Source organism: Otolemur garnettii, unplaced genomic scaffold (genome assembly GCF_000181295.1).
Source record: "Otolemur garnettii isolate 467f Iridium unplaced genomic scaffold, OtoGar3 scaffold00028, whole genome shotgun sequence".
Classification (NCBI taxonomy): Eukaryota; Metazoa; Chordata; class Mammalia; order Primates; family Galagidae; genus Otolemur; species Otolemur garnettii.
In genome coordinates, this window is record NW_003852423.1 from 14,923,931 (window position 1) to 14,946,911 (window position 22,981).

At 35.3% G+C, this 22,981-nt stretch overlaps 1 protein-coding gene across 1 annotated transcript in view; it reads left to right on the plus strand.

Annotated features, from left to right (window-relative positions):
• BBS9 (Bardet-Biedl syndrome 9) overlaps window positions 1–22,981 on the plus strand; it is a 462,348-nt gene that overhangs the window by 205,443 nt on the left and 233,924 nt on the right. The window contains exons 10-11 of the mRNA XM_003788573.2: window positions 16,175–16,356; window positions 21,309–21,385. Coding sequence (XP_003788621.1) covers window positions 16,175–16,356; window positions 21,309–21,385 — 259 coding nt within the window. The remainder of the gene's footprint in view (window positions 1–16,174; window positions 16,357–21,308; window positions 21,386–22,981) is intronic.

Consider the following 22,981-nt stretch of genomic DNA (forward strand, 5'->3'; position numbering starts at 1 on the left):
TGGCTATTGTGAATTAGGGTGCATTAAACATTCTGGTGCAAATGTCTTTGTTGTAAACTGGTTTTTGTTCATCTGGGTAGATACCTAGTAATGATATTGTAGGATCAAATGGTAGGTCAACTTTTAGTTCCTTGAGAATTCTCCATACTTCTTTCTAAAAAGGCTGTATTAGTTTGCAGTCCCACCAGCAGGGTAGAAGTGTTTCTTTCTCTCTACATTCATGCCAACATCTGCAGTTTTAGGATTTTGTGATGTGGGCTATTCTCACTGGAATTAGGTAATATCTCAAAGTGGTTTTGATTTGCATTTCTCTGATGATTAAAGATGATGAGTATTTTTTCATGTGTTTGTAGGCCACACACTTGTCATCTTTCAAAGAAGTTTCTGTTCAAGCCTTTTGCCCACAAAGAAATGGGGTTGTTCTTTTCTTATTGATTAGTTTGAGTTCTCTGTGGATTCTGGTTACCAGACCTTTGTCAGAAACATAACCTGCAAATATCTTTTCCCATTTTGAAGGCTGTCTGTTTGCTTCACTTACAGTGCCCTTAGCTGAGCAGAAGATTTTTAGCTTGATGAGATTCCAGTAATGTATTTTTGGTGTTGTTTCAATTGGTGGCTGGGGTGGGGTTCCTCCTCATAAAATATTTTCCCAGGCCAATATCATCAAGAGTTTTCCCTGCACTCGCTTCTAGTATTTTTGTTAGTTTCATGTCTTAAGTTTAAATCTTTTATCCAGTGAGAATCAATTTTCATTAGTGGTGAAGGGTGAGGGTACAGTTTCAGTCTTCTACAGGTCACTAGCCAGTTCTCCCACCACCATTTGTTAAATAGAGTATCTTTTCCCCAGTGTATGTTTTTGTTAGGCTTATCAAAGATCAAATGACGGTATGTGCTTGGGTTCATCTCTAGGTTCTCTATTCTGTTCCATGTATCTACATCTCTATTTTTGTGCCAGTACTGTGCTGTTTTGATCCCTATAGATTTATAGTATAATCTAAAGTCTGGCAACCTGATGCCTCCAGATTTGTTTTTATTTCTAAGTAATGTATTGGCTATTCAAGTTTTTTTCTGATTCCATATAAAACAAAGTACTATTTTTTCAAGTTCTTTGAAGTATGACCCTTGTGCTTTAATAGGGTTGCATTAAATCTGTAGATTGCTTTGGGTAGTGTGGACATTTTGACAATGTTGATTCTTTCTAGCCACAAGCATGGTATGTTTTTCCATTTGTTAACATCTTCAGCTATTTCTTTTCACAGAGTTTCATAGTTCTCATTACGGAGATATTTCACTTCCTTTGTTAGATAAATTCCCATGTATTTCATCTTCTTTGGCACAACTGTAATAGGGATAGTCTTTGTATTTTCAGCTTGAGTATTATTGGCATATATAAAAGCTACTGATTTGCAAGTATTGATTTTATATCCTGAGACACTGCTATATTCCTTGATTACTTCTAAGAGATTTGTAGTTGAGTCCCTGTGATTTTCAGGTATGAAATCATGTCATCCATGAAGAGTGAGCGTTTGACCTCCTCTGACCCAATTTGAATACCCTTGATTCCTTTCTCTTGCCTGATTGCAATGGCTAGGACTTCCATGACTATCTTGAATAACAGTGGTTACAGTGGGCATCCTTGTCAAGTTTCAGATCTAAGTGGAAATGATTTCAGTTTCACTCTGTTCAATATGATGCTAGCTATGGGTTTGCTGTAGATGACCTCTATCAGTTTAAGAAATATCCCATCTAAGTTTATTTTCTGAAGTGTCCTAATCATGAAATGATGCTGGATATTATCAAAAGCTTTTTCTGCATCAATTCATAGAATTATATGGTTTTTGTTTTTTATTTTGTTTATGTGATGCATTACATTTATAGATTTATATATGTTGAACAAATCCTGAGACCCTGCGATAAAACCAGTCGGTCATGGTGTATAATTTGTTTGATGTGTTGCTGAATTCTGTCTGCTGGGATCTTATTGAATATTTTTACATCTATATTCATTAATGATATTCATCTATAATTTTCTTTCATTGTTGGGTCTTTTCCTGGTTTGGGAATCAGGATAATATTTGCTTCGTAGAATGTGTTGGGAAGTATTCCTTCTTTTTCTATGTTTTGGAAAAGGTTATTTGACATAGGTACTAGTTCCTCTTTAAAGGTTTGGTAGAATTCTCATGTGAAGCCATCTGGTCCTGGATTTTTCTTTTTTTGGGAAATTTTGTGTAGGTGATGCTATTTCAGTGCTTGGGAGATGTCTAGTCAACATTTCCAATTCTTTCTGGCTGAGTCTAGGAAGGTAGTGTGCTTGAGATATTGATCTGTTTTGTCCAGATTTTCATAGTTCTGGGAATAGAGTTTTTTGTAGCATTCATTAAAGATTTTTTTTAATTTCTGAAGTGTCTGTTGTTATTTTCCCTTTATCATTTCTGACTGATGATATTAGGGATTTTACTTTCCTTTTCTGGTTAGGTTGGCCAAAGTTTTATCAAGTTTGTTAATCTTTTCAAAAAAATAACTTTCAGTTTTATTGATCTTCTGAGTGATTCTTTTGTTTTTAATTTCATTTAATTCTTTTCTTCTGCTAGGTTTTAGGTTGGCATGTTCTTCCTTTTCCAGTTGCTTGAGATGACCCATTAAGTTGTTGACTTCCTCTCTTTCTGTTATCTTGAGGAAGGCTTGCATTTCCCTCTTAGGAATGCCTTTGCAGTATCCCAGAGGTTTTGATAATTCATGTTTTCATTGTCATTTTATTCCAAAAATTTGGTCATTTTCTTCTTAATCTCATCTTTGACCCAGCTGTCATTCAGCCTAAGGTTATTTAGTTTCCATGACTTTCTTTTAGTATGAAAATTTCTGTTGCTGTTGAGTTCAACTTTTATTCCATGATGGTCCAAGAAGATACAAGGAATAATTTCTATTCTTTCAATTTTGGAAGATGATCCATGGGCTGATGAGAAGAACGTACATTCAGTTTTATTAGGATAAAATCTTCTGTGGATGTCTGTTAAGTCCATTTGTAGTAGGGTCAAGTTTAAGTCTGTTATGTATTTGTTTAGTTTCTTTTTGGAGTATCTATCCAGAACTGACAAAAGGGTGTTAAAATCTCCAACTATTATAGTGCAGGAAGATATCAAGTTGTTCATATCCATTAGGGTTTTTTTCTTAGAAATTGAGGAGCCTTTAGGTAGGGCACATAAATTTTAATTATTGAAATCTCTTCATGTCGATTGTTTCCTTTGACAAATATGTAGTGTCCATCCTGTCTTTCCTTATCTTTGTTGATTTAGATCCTATTGTATCTGCAATTAAAATGGCAACTCCTGCTTTTTTTCTGATTTCCATTCACCTGTATTATAGATGTCCATCCTTTCACCTGGAGTCTTCTTTTTTTTTTTTTTTATCTTTTGACTAAGATAAGTCTCTTGTAGGTAACTTATACCTGGCCTGAGTTTTTGTATCCAGTTAGCTAATCTGTGCCTCTTTAGAGGACAATTGAAGCCTTTTACATTAATTGAGAGAATTGATAGGTGTGGTGGTGTTTTAGCCATTGTGTTTTTCAAAGTTCCAGTGTATCTTTTTAATTCTTTCACCATTGCGGAAGTTAGGTTTTGTTTGATAAATTCTGGGTGAGTTTACTTTGGTGGTAGGTTATGGTGCTGGTTATTATGGAAAATGGGTTTGAGTATTTCCTGGAGAGCTGGTTTAGTTATGGCAAATCTTCTTAATATGCGTATGTCAGTAATGTATTTGATTTCTCCATCACAAATGAAATTCATTTTAGCTGAATACAGGATCCTAGGCTGAAAGTTGTTTTGTTTTAGGAGATTGAAGGTCGTTGACCATCCTCTTCTGGTTTGAAGTATTTTGGCTGAAAGATCTCCAGTCATTCTGATATTTCTCTCTTTTTAGGTAATGCTTTTCTTACATCTGGCTGCTTACAGAATTTTCTCCTTCTTACTAACTTTGGTAAAGTTAATTATAATGTACCTGGGAGATGCTTTATTTGGATTGAGTCTTGGGTTCTGAAACCATCTACTATCTGAGTTTCTGTATCTCTTGCAATGCTTGGAAAATTCTCCTCCATACTATCTTGGAATAGAGCTTCTGTGCCTTTAGGACCATCTTCTTCTCCTTCAGGAATCCTTATAATTTGGATTTTTGATCTTTTGGAATGATCCCACAACTCTCTCAGGGAATAATTAGTTTTTGTTTTTCATTACTCTGCCTCTTTGAGAGCTTGGGATCATTCAAAAGCCTTGGTTTGAATTTCAGAGATCCTTTCTTCTGCCTGGTCAACTCTGTTACTGAGGGAGTCTACTATATTTTGGAGCTCCTTGAATAACTTTTTCATTTCCTTGAGCTCTGCTATCTCTTTTCTCATTATATCCTTGATGATTTTGTCTCCTAATTCCTTAATTTCTTGAGAAAATTTTGAATAACTCTTTGGATTTCTATTTCTATCTTTTCTTCCATTCTTTTCATTTTATTAGTCATCTATATTCTGAATTCTATTTCTAACAGTTCAGCCATTTGTCTATGAATGGCATCTTCTGTTGTATCTCCTTTGTCATTCCTTGGGTAGTTGATCTATTCTGGTTATTCATTTTGCCAGAATTCTTCCACTAGTTCTGCCCCATGATTATTTTCCACTGTGTGACTAGTAAAACTGGTAGTGGGAGATTGGATTGAGTGCCCCAGGAAGTGAAGTTAACCAGCTCTTTACCAAGAGCTGGGGCTGGTGATTGTGGCTTTTCTCCTACAGGTTACAAAAGTCCTTTTCAGAGCTGCAGCTAGAGGTGCTTAGGACCTGCTTGGTGTGATAGCTCTAGCTGGCCCTGTCTTGTAGTTAGCCAGCCTCTATCTAATCCTAATGAGTTGTGGTATTAGGCTGTAATCTAAGCTGGGGAGAGATACAAGCAGCTGTGGCACCCCCTCACCCCTACTAACAGTAGCTGGAAGAGGAGAAGCAGTCCTTCCTGCTGTAAAATGAGCACTGCTCAACCTTAGAGGGTCCCCAGGTAGACAGCTGAGTCAAGAGTTCTAATCTGATTGTCCCCAGCAGTACAATTACTGCTCAACAGGGAGAGTTCAGATATTCTCCAGAAACCTGATAGTAGGGATCCACAGTCAGTTGCGTTCCAAAAGCCCGAGGAGCAGGAGTCTGGTTCCCTTTGGTGAGCAGTGGGGTCAGGAATGTACACCCCACCAGAGAGTCAGTCCAGAGGCATCTGGACTCTGCCCCCTGCCAGGCACTGCTGTTGGCAACCTTGCTAGGCTGGAGCCTGGTTTCCCACAGTGAGCCATGGAGTCAGCGGGTACGCCTGCCAGAGTTAGAGGGGAGCCAGCACCTCCTCCCCTGCCACACATCGCCCCCTGGGAACCCCCAGGGGCCAAAGCCTGGTTTCCTCCGGTAAGCTATGGGATCAGGGAAGTGCGCCTCTAAATTCAGACTAGAGGCATCAGTGCCACTACCCACTGCCAACTTCTGTTGCTCCATTCCTGCTGCACGCTGCCATAGGCCACCCAGATGGGCTGAAGCCTAGTTCCCTCCAGTGAGCAGTGGGCTCAGGGGAGTGCACTGCCAAAGTCTGACCTGGGACATGAGCACCTCTGTGGCATGGTGCATCCCTTTCTCTGCTGTGCTCCCTTATCTTCTACTCAGTGTCTATATTTCCATGTTGTTGTCCAGCAGCCCACACAATGCCTAGGCCCCTCACAGAATTGCCAAACACTGTGGGCTCTTCTATCGGTAGTAGGCCTACAGTCTGCCAATCAAGGAGGGAAGGGTGGAGTCCAGAATTGCAGGGGAAATATTTGTTAAATTTTACGCTGGGCAGGATGATGCCTAGGTTCATGAGTGAGACCTCTCTGGAGAAGGAGCCCTGGTGTTTAGTGGCTCTCTCCTGTGGGATAAGATAATAGGTTTTTTGTTCCCTACTCACCTGCAGAGAGCACATAGCAAGCCTCTCTCTTGGCAGAAGGGGTCTCTCATCCTCTTGGTATGGGCTTTATACTTGGAATTTGCTTTCTTGGAGTTGTAGCTTGGTTCTGCAGAAATGATATGCACTTACCTATCATCTTTCTTAGCTCAGTTCCCCACCTTCAACTTCACTGAGTTAATTTTGCCTATTATCTCTCCCTCTGGAGCCTCTGTCAAAAGCTGCCTCTAGTTGGCCATCTTATTTCTTTCCCCAGAAATTTGTTTTGTGGATATTTTTTATAAGTCTTTGGATAATCTATTTATTTATTTTTAACAGATTATTTTGATGAGAGGAAGTTTTAAAACTTATTTAAGAAATCTAATTTCTAATTTTTCTTTTATGGTTTTAGTGTTATATATCCTAAGAAGTCTTTGTTCATTATAGGTTGTGAAGATACTATCTTATGTTTCCTTCAACAAGGCTTATAGATTTAGCTCTTATGTTTAGATGTATGATCTATCTCAAATTAATTTTTATGTGGTTTATTTTTTTCCATAGGATTATCCAGTTGTTCTAATATGATTTGTTGAAAAGGCTTTTCATTCCTCTTTGAATTGTTTTGGGATTTTTGTTGATTATCGGTAGACCATATAAGTGTGAGTTTATTTCTGGAGTCTATTCTGTTCCATTGGTTTATTTATTCTTATGCCAATACCATACTGTCCTGATTGCTAGAGATTCATAGTATGTCTTGAAGTTAGTTGTAAAACCCCTCCATCCTTATTCTTTTCTCAAGATTATTTTGCTCTTCTAGGTTTTTTACATTTCCATAAAAATTGTGGAAACCAACTTGTCAGTTTACAAAGAAAACAGCCTGCTGTGATTTTCACTTGGACTATATCTACATATCACTTCAATGAGGATCAATATTTTCTTCTTACAATATTGAGTCATTAAAGTTGCATGTTTTATTTTTGCATAAAACATTTTATTTTACTGAATCAGGTACCAAGGGTCTCAAGCTCAGAGTCCTTCAGGGGCTACATGGGGAACATAAATTGGTCTATGGTAGAAGTGGTGAGAAATTGTGGCCAAACTGGAGAATGAATTCTAGGTCTAAAGATGTTCAAATTCAAGTTCAAAGTTAGCACTGTATGAAGTAAACAAACAATTGAAGGCCACATTGAGCAGTCTTTATGGTCATTTGTGAGCTAAGACTTTTATTAATATTATATGTGGGATAGAAACCTTATTTCTTTGCTTTGTTCATATTCTGAATGACTAAAGGTGCATCTTTTAAAAGCATATTTCTGTTCATGTTACTAGCTTAAGGGCCTTCTCTTAATGTATAGTATACAAAGTGTAAGATCTCAGGCAGCTTTATTCCTCATAATCTCATTCCTTTTTTTTTTCATCCTCTACATGTTGCATCTAGGCTGCTTGTTCTTTCTCATACATAATCTAAACTTATCTTTCTCTGTGCTTTTGTTCTCTCATGTACTCCATTCTGGATGTTCTTCCCACTCTCCATACCCACAGGCTCAAAAATTATAACTAGAGGTATTTATGTTATAATGTAATAAATTATAAATTAGCAATAAAAAGGTTTTTGAAAATAAGTTGTCTTGGGTTAGATCTCTTAAAATTTGAACTATTTTATAATCAGGGCACTAAAAAAGTCAACAAAACAGAAAACACAAAACAAAAAAGGAAAAACCAAGTCCTGATAACAATCATAATAAGATAGAACTTTAGTTTTAGATAGAAAGGTGAAGGTAACTTGAAGGAAGAGTTGAGGAGACAAGAGCAAAATATACCCTGGTCATGAGAACTAGGTGTATTTTAAGCACTTTTAGTCCAAGGGCACATATGCAAACTGAGCCAGGAGGAAGAACATTGGCATAACGGTGTGTTGTATATAGTTATGTACTATGTTTTCCTGTTTTGGAGGTTCAAAACATTCATGTATTGGGAAAAATTGAGTATGAAACAATTTCAAAGTTCTGGTGACATAATTTCCTTGTTTACAAATTACATTGAATTAATTAAAGGCCAGAAACAATCATTAAAGAACAGATTGTTCTTTACAGTCCAATGTAAGTAGGCTTTTATTTCTACTATTAAAATTCTGATTCTCCCGGCTAGATAGGGCATTCTTCTGAACACTAAAGTACTTTATGCTAGTTTTATGGTACTTATGTCTTCTGCCTCATGTTACACTTACCAAGGTATAGGTCTTATTCTTTTGTAAGATTGCAATCTTTTCAAACTAATTTGTGATTTAACTAGTTTGTGTATATTCTTTTGTTCTTCCAGTGGAATCCTGCATATAACAGGTGTTTGGAAATAGTTCATGAATTAATGAATGGATGATTATGTGAATAAATGAGGAGTAAATGAAATATAAGTGGAGCAATGGAGGTATAGAGCAAATAAAGAGAGTAGAATGAAATTGTGCCAAGTCCTCCTGTTCTTTTTCTTTTCTGTTTCTATGTTTTTTTAGTAATGGCACTGAAGAATCTAAAGCTGGTTTAACCATAAGAGCAATAATTATAATTTGAGGTATTTCCAGTATGAAAATTATTTCTTCTTTGTTTAAGGTAGACTTGTCTTCACAAGTACTAACCAGAAAGTCACCTTCATGTTAGATTCTGTTGATATTCATTAATCTATTTTATAATCTAGATAATTTTAACAGCTAATAAATCTCATCAAAAGAGATTTTAAATTTTTTTCTAGATGTATAAGGTTGGCACTTGCTGAAAATAGCAATTTCTAAATGGCTATCAAATATATCTTTACTACTGAATTTCAAATAGGTGTGTCAACTACTTTCATAGCATGAGGACATAGCCATAATCATTTTGTATTTTTTGTGCAGATTAAAGGCAAATATCATTCACTTAACATTTTTTTGTAGAATTGTTCTCTTTTTATCCTTTTACTTTCATATTTGATTATTGAATAAACATTATGCTTACAGAAATAGTGAAAAAAAAACCCTGTGGTTCATTTAAAATACAGTTTACTTAAATATAAAATCATAATGTCCTGGAGCATTTTGTATTTGTTAAACATATAGTCCCCACAAATAATTTTCTATGAGGTATCATATGTCACCTTTTGAGGGCAATATATGCTAGTAGAAAGTTTCAGATCTGAAGCCAGAAAGCCTGGCTATTAACTGGGGCTCTGCTTATTATCTCCTGGCAGTACTAATCTATTAATTTCTCTGAGTTTCATTCCTTCTTTTTTTGTAAAGTGGAGATAATACCTTTTCCTTGTAAGGTTATTGGGGGATTAAATGAGATAACTGGTTATAACTCCTAAGGGTGTTTTGAGTCCATTCTCTTTGTTCTCATTATTCTTGCTTGGGCTACTATCTTTCCTTCCCTGGATATACTTTGTTAATACCATCCAAAGTGGTCTTTTCACATAGAAATCAGAAGAGATTTTGTCATAGATAAATCTGATCATATAACTTCTCATTTCTGTACTTAAAACCCTTGAGTGGTTTTCCATTGCCTGCAGATAAAATTCAGGAACTACTGGAGTCTAAAGAGCTGTGTGATTTAGTCCTTTATAACTTTCTTGGCCCCATATTGACTTAATCTCCCTCTGAACTTTCTTTGTTACAGTTGCTATGGGCTTAATTTCACTGGATGTTTCATATGTCTCCATGTTTTAGAATCTTTACACATGTTGGTCCTTCTTTAACAGGCTTTTACATCATTTGTCCCCTTAGTGCCTGTCTCCCCCAGCTCCTGATTCACTCTTTTTATTTTGTCTGGAATGTCAGTTCCTCTGACAGTGAGGTCTCTCATAACCATTGTCCTGGTCTTTCATTTCCCTATTCCCAGCACTTAATTCAGTTCCTTTGAGATCTATATCTGTATCTAGTCTGTGTCCATCTCTTTTATAGTACTTATCAAATGATACTAAATAAATGTAGAATTAGTTATTTAGTCTCTCTTTCCTTGATTATAATGTTGGACAGGTATTCTGTTTGATTATGTAATTTTTTTTCCAGTTCTATAAATCTCTAGTATTTAGCACAACACCTGTTATATCTAGGAATGTCCAATCTTTTATTACTCTACCACACATGGGAAGGCCACACACTAAATAATACATCTTAGGCCACACATTAAATATACAAACATTAACAAAAACTGATGAGCAAAGGAAAAATCTGTGCATACTTTTTGCTATACCCAACACTACATACAGATAAGTAAAAGAATTCTCAAATAATCTGCATGCAACCTCTGGGCCGCAGGTTAGATACCCCTGTAAAATATTCAATAAATATTGAATGAAGGCTTCAAAGGGGTAATATCTCTGACCAAATGCTTATTTTTGAGAGCAAAAAAACATATAGCATGCTCATAAAGTGAAAGGACACCTTCCTGGCCAGCTAGGTCTGCTGAATCAACAGATTGGTTGTAAATATTTTAAAAATAGGGCAGGCCATATTTGCTGATGGAATGTATGTGAGTGCAACAGAAAGAAAAGGGAGAAGGGAGTCAAGGATGATTCCAAGATTCTGTTTGTCTGAGCAGCCTAAACCATAGAGCTACCAATAGCAGAAATACGAAGGATGCAGGACAGATGGAATGAAAATCAGGAACTCAGTTGTAACCATGTTGAGCTTTAGATGTCTTCTGGCCTTCCAAGTGGAGCTATCAAGTAGGCTGCTGGATGTGTATGTATGGACTATATAATATACATATATCTCCAGACAGATTTCTATATATATGTAACATATAAATATATGTTATAAATATATATATTATATGTGTGTGTGTATATATATATAAATAAATGTGGAAACTGGCTCAAAGAAAGTTTTTAAAGTCATGAGACTGATTGAGTTCACCAAGATTAAAGTTCTGTGCCTTCAGTCCATCCATTCTTTTTTATCTTTGAAGATCTACTTGTAGGTCAAGACCCAGCTTCTGCATCCTTCACTGTTCTATGAAGTCTTGCTGTGCTGTCTCATATAGGGCTGCTGCACTCTTCCTGATGAGTTACACCTGCCACATTGGATTGCTATTGCTATTTTTTTAAGTTTTTTTTAATTTTCCCAGTTAGACTGAAGTTTTTTATGGGCCCAGTACCATATCATGTATGCCTGTGTAGCTTTTGTTGTATAGCATATGTTCAATAAAAATGTCTTAAATTAATGATGATAGAGTGGATTCAAAATATGTTTGAGTGCTTGAGTCCAGTTCTTGGGCTCTGAAGGAGCACTGCTTGCACTAAGTCTGCCTGACCATGCTCAAAAGGAAGTGCCTTTCAATCATGTGCTCCTTACTAAGTAATAAATAATATTTAAGTTTCCTTTGACATCTATATATAGTAATAAAAAGCAGACTTTGACAATTTGATAACTTAAAATGTTTCCTATTTTGCATAAAATGAGGCTGGGCAAGAGAGATTCAATACACATTCTTTTTATTTGTTTTTAAAAGTATTATTTGTTTTATTTTTGTATTAGCAAATGAAAGAAGCTATTCATTTTCTGTTGTGAGCTATACTTCAGATATTTTTTTGTATTCTACTTTTTATAGATCGGCGTTGTCAGAGAACTAGATAAACATTTTAAATTCCACAGATGGTTAACCTCTAAGTTGTTGATTCAAATTCAGTTTCTGGGGTTGGAAACTAGAACAGTTTTTTTGTTTTTAAGTTTTCTTTCTACTCTTATTTGGTGACTGCAAGACAAAATAAAAGTAACTCATAATTTCTTTAGCTAGAGATAGTCACCATTCGATTAGCATTTAGATGTTTTTTCCCTAATCTGTGTTTTATACATGTATATTTTATAAACTTAGAATAAAATGTGTATGCAATATTATATTTTGTTATTACATTTAACTTTTTTTACTGTTTTTTCTGATAGAAGATATTTTATGTTATGATTTTTAATGACATAGAACTCTTTTATTATAGATACATTGGGATTTAAAAAATATTTTCCCCCTTTCTTATCCTTTGGGTTGTTTCTAATTTTTTTAATAACCATGAAAGTAGATGACTATGTAAGGCAATGAACATTTTAAAAGATTTATATATATATTTATGAAACTACACTAAAATGTTCACTAAAATGATTTTAACAAATTTACATTCCTAGCAAAAGTGTAAGAATTTCTGTCTCCCTGTGCCTTCTCTAAATGCAGGATCATTATTAAATACAAATTTTTGCTAGATTGAGGTATTAAATGCAGCCATAAAATATAATTTAAAAAATGTACATTTTTTGATTATGAATTTTTTTCATCTGTTCATTGACAGTATTTTTTTATGTGTGAATTGTACATGTCTTTGGCCTTTTTCTGTTGGGAGATAATCTTATTTTCATTGATATATGTAAGAGTTCGTTTTTTGATTGATTGATTGATTTTTATGAGTTCTTTTAAACATTAGTTTCCACATATAAAATTGTTTTTATAGGTCAGAAACAGTTGAATATCAGCAACTTCATATGGTTCAACTAATAATGCATTTTATATTGGTTTCTGGTGGTTTTCCCAGTTTGTCTTTTTCCTTACTATGTTTTGTTCTTGTTCTTGCTATACGAGGTTGTATTATATTCAGCAAGTTTAAAACATTTTGGTGGTTTAATTTAGAGATCCTTTCCTTTACAGTGTCCTCCATTGCTTTCTTGCAGCAGCAGTTCTTCCCATCCCAGAGGAAGATAAATATTTTTGTAGTTTCATATTTTTAAATTTAACTTTTAAAATCCCTCTGGGATTTTGTTTTAATGTATTATTAAGGCAGGGGTCTGTTTACCGAGTGATAAAACAATTACTTACAAATTCTTGAGCAAAAGTCTATTGTTTAATTTCATGCCCCATTGCTGAAGTCACAAAATTTTTATATGTCCTAGAAATATGAGATCTTTGACCTGGATTCTTCATAAAGTATATTGTTCTGGTGCCTTGGGTTGGCGGATGTGCTTCAAAGGCCAGTAATAATTCAGAGACCTTCATTCATCAATGTTAACTCTACTTTTAAGATAGAAGTGGAGTATACAATGCTAGTAGATTTAATTGATGGCTTCTTTCACCATAAAATTCTACCATTCATGGAACCTTACATATTAACCCACACGGACAGTATTGTTAAAGAAAATATTTATTAAATAGAAATATTTCTTAGAAATTTTGATTGAATGTGTTCTTTTTCTCTTTATACTTCAGTTTAATTTAAGAAATAATATAAATATTTTAAAAGTTTTTGTACAAAGATACCCAGTAATGATACTACTTATTTATTAAGTAGAATTACAGGCCTGAGTCAAAGTCCCTGCTCATGATAGGGACTGATTTATAAACTGATTTATTCTAGAGTTCTTAGAGTTTGTCTTATGTTACTGTGGAATAAAAGATGTAATTTTCTATGAATTCGTCTATAGTCTAGATTTCTGTTATTTGATCTAAATTGTAGGCAATGGTTCTGATGCCATTGTTTTATTTTTTTTAAATCAAGCTGTTTAAGTTCTATACTTACTTTAGCTATCTATCAGGTTATTCTGGTGACATTTTTTTAAGTTCTTTCAGTGAGGGAAGATTCTGGCTCCTTCATTTTCCATTTGGACACTTCAAATGCTTGCCGGCAAAAGTGTTTAACTACAACTTGAACTTTAGCTAAGAAATTAAAACAGTGTAACCTAGTCATTTGTACCTTCATATTAATCTGAAATAAAAAAGAATAAAAAACCCATGAGCATTAATAAATGTGTCCTAGGCTTTCCAGGAAATAAGTTTTGAAGATCTAATGTTGATGTTCAGACTTCAACCTGCAAAGTCTATATGTTTAACAATACAGTGGCCACTGTTAGTGGTTGGTATGTTAACAGTTTATCCTGTTGGAATCACTGCTACACAGTCAAAGTAAATAGTATTCTAATCAGTACATTTGATGATATCTCTTCAACCAGCCTTTAAGTTAAGTTGATCTAAAAAATCCACAGATGAACTGTTTAAATAGAAATAGATTTTCTAATATGCACAAAGTCATACAGTTTATAGTATAAGGTTAATTATGAATTCCAAGAATGCCCATTTACAAAAAAGAGTGGGGGTTTTTTTTTTTTGAGAGTTTGAAGAAATACATGTATTCTGAATTGTCCAAACTTTCTCTCTGAACTCAGAAATGTAGCTGGTTCAGATAATTTTTTAGGCAAATCCTTTGTATCTAATTTTTGCTATTTGCTGTTTGAGACAGTGAAACAAAACTGACTTAGTAATGAACTATCCAACTCAAAGATCAAACCAGTCTGGATAGGGAGGAATTCTTGTATTGGGTCGAGCTAGCTTTCTTGTATTATGGACAACTCAATGGGTGAAGGCGAAATGGAAATGCCCCGTTGAGTTCAAAGAACTGATGATTCCTACATTCTCTGAGAAGCTAGCCAAAGACCTGCCTTTTAATGTTCTAGAGTTTAGCGAGGATTCATTAGGTTCCTAGACTTTAGTGAGACTGGGTTGAACGGGCAGCAGACTTCAGTCACAACTCAGAGGGAAGGGAAGGTTTGTCCTCTTGAACTGGACTTACCAGAGCTGGAAGTTAGGATTTCATTGGCCACTAGGTGGCTTCAGTTGTCTGCAAAGAAGGGTTCACGCCCTCAGGTACCATAGGTTGACTTTCACACTGTTTTAAGAAAATAATTTCACTTTGGTAGTGTTTATTTTCTGAGGTAGATGACAGAGCCAATTCATAAAACTTAAAAGACTTTTGAGGATTATATAGTCTTTTTTCATTTTAGAGATAAAGAACATTTAGGAAGATTTCTCTAAGCTATTTTAGTTCTGTAGGGGGAGAGTCAGAGTTAGAATTTAAATCCCATGACTCCTGCTCTAGCCCTTTAGCTGTTGAATCAGTAATATCAACCTGTTTTTTTGAAGCTGTTTTATAGGGGTATGTGGCACTGACTGTATTTAGCCCTGGGGAAGGTGTGTATAGGAGTGTTGTTTAAGGCAGGTGGTGAAGTAGATACTGGTGGACCCCTATGGTAAGGATTGAACAATGGTAGTACCTCTTTTTAACCAACTGAAGCTTTTAGATTAATAAGATGACTACTTGCCATGGTCCAGAGTTGGGGAGTTTAAAATATTTCTTTTCATTCTGAATAAGCCTAGACTCTTATATGCCTTATCTGTTGTTTATCTTTTTTCTTCAGATGAATAGGAACAGTTTTTTCATTTTATTTTCTCTCACAATTTTAAAATTATTTTGACTAATATATACTTTTTAGAACAGGGCTAGAAACACTTTTTAAAGAAAAATCAAAGGTTACTATAGAAAATGTAACAAACAAAAACCAAATATATCTATTACGTATCAACTCAAAATTACTTATGACAATGTTGTATTTTTTTTTTTCTGGAAAAGTTAGGGAGAAAACAAAAACAGTATTTATCTCATGCAGAAAAACTTACAAGTTTTGTTTTTTACAATGATCCGTCATTTATATAATTAACATATTATGTCTGATTTGTTGAGTAAAACAGAAATAAGATAGCTTAAAAGAGGAGGAGGAATGAAAGATGGGGAGGCAAAGAAGTAATCAGGATGCAAAGAGTAATAGAGAAAAGGGTTCTAAGTGAAACAGTGGGCTAATTCTATTTAAGAAGAGTAAAAAGAGAGAAAGAACAAACCAGAGAACTGCTTGAGTTAGGAGTGTATGTGAAGAACGCCATGCTGGTGGACCTGGGGAAAGAAGGCAAGTGTCCCAAGTATTGAGAGAAGGAAACGGATGAGAAAATAGCATGGGGCACATTTTTCTTTAAGGCCTCCCCTGGCTTCCCCCACCGGCCGTATTTGCTATTCTGTCTCTTGGGTCCTCCTGCCCTCCCCCTGGGCCTCATCTCTGGTCTTCAGCCAGCCAGCAGCCCCACTTCATCTTTCTGTGCATTGTACCTCCTTGAGTGTTGTTCACATGCTTATTGTGAATACTACCAAGTGGTAGCTGGAGTGAAGATTAATAATAGTACTTGAAAAGCTCTCAGAGAAGGATTTACCATGTAGCTAGGTTTAATTATAATATTTTTTCCCTTCCTGTAATGAATTTCAACATTGGATATATTTCTATAAATATAAGTCATGTTTGAAACATGTACATCAAGTCTTTGAAGTAAAACTTTGGAGACAGATATAAAGCCGTTTTCTTAATGGTATGTTGAAGCTGAATTGAGTAAAAGTATAAATTGTTCATCATTTTCTTTTCCTGATTATAGTGATTTAAAGGGAGTTATAGTCACTCTGAGTGATGATGGTCACCTGCAGTGTTCATACCTGGGGACAGACCCTTCTCTGTTCCAAGCTCCAAAAGTTGAATCTAGAGAACTACACTATGATGAACTTGATATAGAATTGAAAGAACTTCAGAAAATCATCAAAGATGTTAACAAATCACAAGGTATCTCATTTAAAGCTTTTTATTATTTAATTTGAGTATTCATTATAAAATTCACATTATCTTGTACACAAATGTATTGTCATATTAGTCAATTTTCTCCTCCAGGCTTAATTAAAGTCATATTTATAACATAAGTCACTTTTAGCCCTTTCTTTATGCTTACTTAGTATGTTATAGCATATGAAAAATGTGTTTTAATTAAGATAATGCTTTTGTTAATGTGTTTCAGGATTGCTATCTAGTTTTTTTTTTTTGAACTCTAAGAAAGGAAGATATACTTCTTTGGTAGTGGTTTTAGGCCTTGAGAAGAGCATTAAAGTTTAGAGTGATCATTTATTAATGTCTCATGTTCCTGAAAAAAATTTAGTTGCTTTTTAAAAAAGAAACCATAGCAGTACATGAGTTACCATTTTGTTGCTAAAAATGTAGTCTTTGCAGTTTAGTGATATAATTTATGTTTGTATTTAATTAACTGTCCAAATGGTGTGTAGCTTGAGGTATGCTGATTTCTAATGACTCAGAGGCTGATGATATTTTCAGTTCCTAAGTTTTGAATAACTCAATATTATCTTACTTTGGGACTCACAAGGGTATAATTTTATTGTAAATTAAAAGGAGAAACAAAACACCAATCCTGCAGTTTGAGTTGGACATGTGAAAAGCATTACTTTAAGTTCCCTTTTCAGGGTCAGGTAAAAGTATTTTTTTAATGAGAAAAAATATGGACTATTTTCACATAAAAGAAATGTTAAAACAAGTAGAAATAATAAAAGAAACAGAGTATCAAAAGCCAACCAAAACAATAGAGCCCATCTTAATCCTGATTCAGTCATTTTACTAGATTTATGTATTTCTGAGTCTGTGTTACTAAGATTGTATTCCTCTGGTTCTGAGGAATTGAGATAATATATTTTAAAAATATGAATATTAAAATAAAGTTATTGTGATTTGGCTTCACACATTCTTTTAAAAAGCTTTGAAAGTAAACCAGTGAAATTTAGGTCTTTAAGTACCTCTAATTACTTAAAAACCCATTTGTTTTCAGAATTGCATGTTAAATAGGAATGATTAAAATGGGCTGTGTCATATTGCAATATATAGTTATTTTCAATTTTTGACACTGGTATTTTGGGATTAGTGGAATTATAAGTTTCATTTTGTCATTTGAAAATATAATTACGGCTTGGCATGGCTCAAGTGGCTAAGACATGCCACGTATAACCATGCCATGTATAACCAAGGTGGCGGGTTCAAATCCAGCCTGGGCCCGCCAAACAACAATGATGGCTGCAACCAAAACATAGCCGGGCATTGTGGCGGGTGCCTGTAGTCCCAGCTATTTGGGAGGCGGAGGCAGGAAACTCGCTTGAGCCCAGGAGTTGGAGGTTGCTGTGAGCTGTGATGCCATGGCACTCTACCCAGGGCGACAGCTTGAGGCTCTGTCTCAAAAAAAAAAAAGAAAATATAATTAGGGAAGTGTGGCGTATATATGAATTTTCAGAGTTTGTTAAATAATGTGGCTTTCACTCCAAATTTTGTGTCTTGAGATTTTACCCTTTTCATATGCATTATGCTAATGATATTTTGAATAACATTAATTGTGTAGGAGATTTCTCAAAGAATCCTTTACAGGTTAAAATTCTTTCTTTTTTTTTTTTTGGTTGCAGCTATCATTGTTGTTTGGCGGGCCGGGCTGGGGATTCGAACCCGCCACCTTAGGTGTATGTGGCTGGCACCTTAGCCGCTTGAGCCATAGGCACTGAGCCAAAATTATTTCTTAGTGGCCATAGTGATGTAGTTGGATGAGAAGGCTATCTTACTTATTATTAATAGTACCTCAGTCCTTCTGAATTACTTCTGAAATAGCTGCTAATTAAGATAGGGATGCACTTAGAGATTCGGGTGCATTATCTATATATAATCTCAAATTTTAGTTAATATTTGAAGTTCCTTCACTTTTTTATTCCATTATATTTTGGTTTTATTCCAGAGAAAGAAACAAAGAGAAGCTTCTTAAAAGGAGAGGTTTTTAAAATATTTTATTTCTAGATATGAAGAAAAGTTAGTATCCCATACCCTTATAAAACCCTGGCATGTTTATTTATTAAAATACCTGTAATCATATTAAAGCACCAAATTATTTTATTACAGAAGATTATGAGAAGTTAAAACTCTGAAATTTTTGATAATCTTATTATTCATTTAAATATTTATTTTAGTACGGTGGCTTTAACTTGCAAAGAAAGTTCATAGTCTTGTGGGTTATGTTAAGTACTTAAAGCTTTAAAAAATTTTTTTTCAAAGAAACAGTTGCAGCAAAATTTAAAGCCAATTTAAAGAGTACATTTTGTTGTACACATGGTGTATATTATCTACTATAGTAAAAGTGTTTTTAAAGTTGATTTTATGTGTGTAAGTTATATGAGGAATGTATAGTGTAAGCATGAAATCATAGTAATAATTTGTGTGCGGGTCGTGGATTCTCAAGCTTTTCATACTTAACTCATGAATGTGAATGCTGGCTAGCATTTTTGTTATAACACAAGTAGTCAATAATATCTACTGGTAGGAAGTTTCACAGACAGTTTTCTTATGACTTAGTTGATCATGTTCTGTAGCTGGGATGTATATGAGGGACTGCATGCAACTTTCAGATAGGAGCCCACACAGTTGTGTTGTTAGAGGAGAGACAGAGAGGAGTACAATATGGGGATGAACCGAAAGTCAGTACCCTATTTGAAATATGTCTTGGGTAATTAATTGACCTTGTACCATTGAGTATTAGAAACATTTGTATTTGGTACATTTTTCATTGAGGGTTATATCTGGCTGCATATAACAGAATACCCAAATAAGGTGGCTTCAACAAACTAGAGGTTTCTTTCTTTCTCTTGCAAAAGAAGCCCAGTGATGGGCAGTTTAGGGTTGGCTTGGCAGTTCCACATTCATCAGGGACTTTGATTCCTTCTATTCCAGGGTCATCTATTAGTCCAGGATGGCCTTTGGAACTCTTGCCCTCACATCTGCAGCTGAGTCAGCCCCCATAAGGAGCTTTCCTGGAAGCCATACCCTGAATAGTTGGTACTTACATCTCATTAGCCCCTCCAGGCTGCAAAACAGGCTGGGAAATTAAGTGGTTTAGCTGAGTACTTCATTGCTCAGAATAAAATTGGGCTTTAAGTAAAGAAGAATTAAAGAAGGTTGTTGGATAGGTAATGAACAGCCTTTTATAGTCTCACTGAGTTATGAAAATTCCCATTCTAAATCTTGCAGTATAGTGGGAATCCCTGATGGCAATTATAGACAATTCTTATTTTTGTGAGATAGCTGATTCATGTGGAGTCATCCAAGTGCTTTTTATATCTTCAGTCAGCCATCCTCTGTGTGTGGGATGTTTCTCAGGGTCACAGGATGACCTTTAGCAGGTCCAGGCATTATGTGTAGATACGATTTCCATGGACGAATACAGATGTTTCTTCTGAGTCTCCCCTCATTAGAGAAGAATAGCTTTACCAGAAGTGTGTGCCAGCACCCTCACTCCTAACTTCCTTTACCTCCCATATGCCAGAATTAAGTCCTACATCCATGCCTAAAACAAAAAAAGGTCAGTGGAACGGAATCACTATGATGGGACTTGACCTTGGGGCTTGGGAGGGGTGACCTTCTCTAAGACGAAGGGGGAATGACTCAACTAACTAAGTTTTTGCTACAAAGAGGGAGGAGTAAAGAATGGATGTTGGGTAGGCAGCCAATAATCTTTTTTAATGCACACACATATCTGTATATGTGCATAAATATTTTTGTTTCTTATTTGTTTAGGATCTCTGTTATTTGTTTATATCTCTGTATGTAACATAGATATGTTTATATTATGAACATAACATGAAAATTGTAAAAATAATTGAAATAGTATTAAAAGAGTAAACAATAACAAGTGAGTCTCCCTTCAAAAGTCTCCACTTCTTTTTTTTTTTTTTTTATTGAATGGTAACTATGTACATTAATGCACTTCTGGGGTACAGTGTGGTGTTTTCACACACAATCCGAAACACTTCCATCAAACTGGTTAACATAGCCTTCTTGTCATTTTCTTAGTTATTGAAGTCTCCACTTCTTAAAAGCAATCCTTATCAAGAGTTTTTATGTATCCTTCTCGAAAATATGAATATAACATGAAAATGGTAAAAATAATTGAAACAGTACTAAAAGAGTAAACAATAAAAAGTGAGTCTCCCTTAAAAGTCTCCTCTTCTTAAAAGCAATCCTTATCAAGAATTTTTATGTATCCTTCTAGAAAATATTCACGTTTACATAGTTGTTTTATACAAATATTTTCCTGTTAGACATATTGAATTATATCTTGCTTTTTAAAATGTGTAGATATATCTTGGAGTTCTTTTCATATCAGTGTATAAAGATTGACAGCACTCTTATATACAGTTTTGGGACATTGCATAGTACAGATATACTATCATATATTTAACTATTTTCTTATTAATAGATATATAGATATTTAGGTTGTTTTCATTTTGAAAAATTACTGCTAATAGCAGGGAACCTTACTGGGAATGTTTGTGGATATTGGATAAATATTGGGGAGTTAGGATTAACTCATTGGATATGTACGTTTTACATTTTGATAGTTACATCCAACTTCCCTCAAAATGTTTATACTAATTTGGACTTCCACTGATAGTTAAGGTGAGAGCATTGAAATTCCCAATACTGGGTAGTCAGTGGTTCACATCTTAGCTAATACCTTTGGAGATGATTTTTCTTTTTTATAGAGTAAGAGAATTGACATCAAGTGTTTAATGTTGTAATGAATTTTTCAACTTGTTAATATACTAACGGTTTTTAAAATATGTGATATAGATAAATTTTTAAAGAAAAACTATAGAGCAGCGTGTATGTTATGATTAATTTTCTTTTTTTTTTTTTTTAAATCACAGGTGTTTGGCCCATGACTGACAGAGAAGATGACTTGAAAGTTTCTGCTGTGGTTTCTCCTAACTTTGATGCAGTGTCTGTAGGTGTATTTGCAGATTATTTTTTTTTTTGCAGTTTTTTTTTTGGCCAGGGCTGGATTTGAACCTGCCACCTCTGGCATAGGGGGCTGGTGCCCTACTCCTTTGAGTCATAGGCACTGCCCTGTATTTGCAGATTTTAAGGAGGTTTATAGCTGATGTAGACTCTGATGAATTGGGATCAAAATGTTTTGGTGCAAACTCCAGGGAGACCAACAAATTTTAGTTTTCTTTTTCTGTCTAGATAAAAATGTTTATAGTCTCTCAGTCAGTGCTAGCATGGAGCTTCTTAGGCAGGATTTCTATTTTTTAAAAAAGTGGGACTGGGAGGAGGGAAAGCAGTAGAATTGGTTATTGCTCTTGTTCTAATCCTACTATTTTGATTTTTAAAAAACCTTCTCAGTGCTATAATATTGAGATATTACTAATCCAGCTAAATGCTACTGACCACATCAGATTTTTTTTTCTTTTTTTGAGAGAGAGTTTCACTATGCCACCCTTAGTAGAGTGCTGTGGTGTCACAGCCTACAGCAACCTCAAACTCTTGGGGTTAAGCGATTCTCTTGCCTCAGTCTCCCAAGTAGCTGGGACTACAGGCACATGCCACAACACCTGGCTATTTTTTTGTTGCAGTTGTCATTGTTATTTAGCTGGCCTAGGCCAGGTTCTAACACACCAGCCTCTGTGTATGTGGCCGGCACCCTACTCACTGAGCTATGGGCTCTGCCTTTTATTTTTGGAGACAGAGTTTCAAGCTGTTGCCCTGGGTAGAGTGCTGTGGAATACAGCTCACAGCAACCTCAAACTCTTGGGCTTAAGTGATTCTCTTGCCTCATCCTCCCAAGTAGCTGGGACTACAGGTAACTGCCACAACCCCTGCCTATTTTTTTTTGTTGTTGTTGCAGTAGTCATTATTGTTTCAGCTGGCCCAGGCCAGGTCTGAACCACCAGCCTCAGTGTATGTGGCTGGTGCACTACCCACTGAACTATGGGTGCCACCCCAAATCAGATTTTTGCTGAAGGATCAATGAAATAATGTCTGTGGATGGCCTCCCTCAGAGTTTGTTGATTTACAGTCTTTTTTTTTTTTTTTTTTTTTTGAGACAAGAGTCTTACTCTATTGCCCCTGGGAGAGTGCAGTGGCGCCATCACAGCTTACTGCAACCTCTAACTCCTGGGCTAAAGGATCCTCCTGCCTCAACCTCCTGAGTAGCTGAACTATAGGTACTTGCCACCATGCCCAACTAATTTTCTCTATTTTTGGTAGAGATGGCATCTGGCTTTTGCTCAGGCTGGTCTTGAATTCCTGACCTCAAGCAATCCTCCCGCCTGGGCTTCCCAGAATTCTAGGATTACAGTGTCAGCTACTGCACCTATCCTTATAGTTTTTATTATGGCGACAGTGGTGGTATGGTAGTTTAAGAGTAGGTGGTTGGTTCAGGGATCATTATTTTCTCCACTTCTATCTGTGTGAACCAAGGCAAGGTACATGATTTTCTTAGTCTCAATTTTCTCATCAGCAAAAATGAGAATAATAATCATATCTACTTTGTTGAATTACTGCGATAATTATTGTCAACATCATCATGATCAAATTA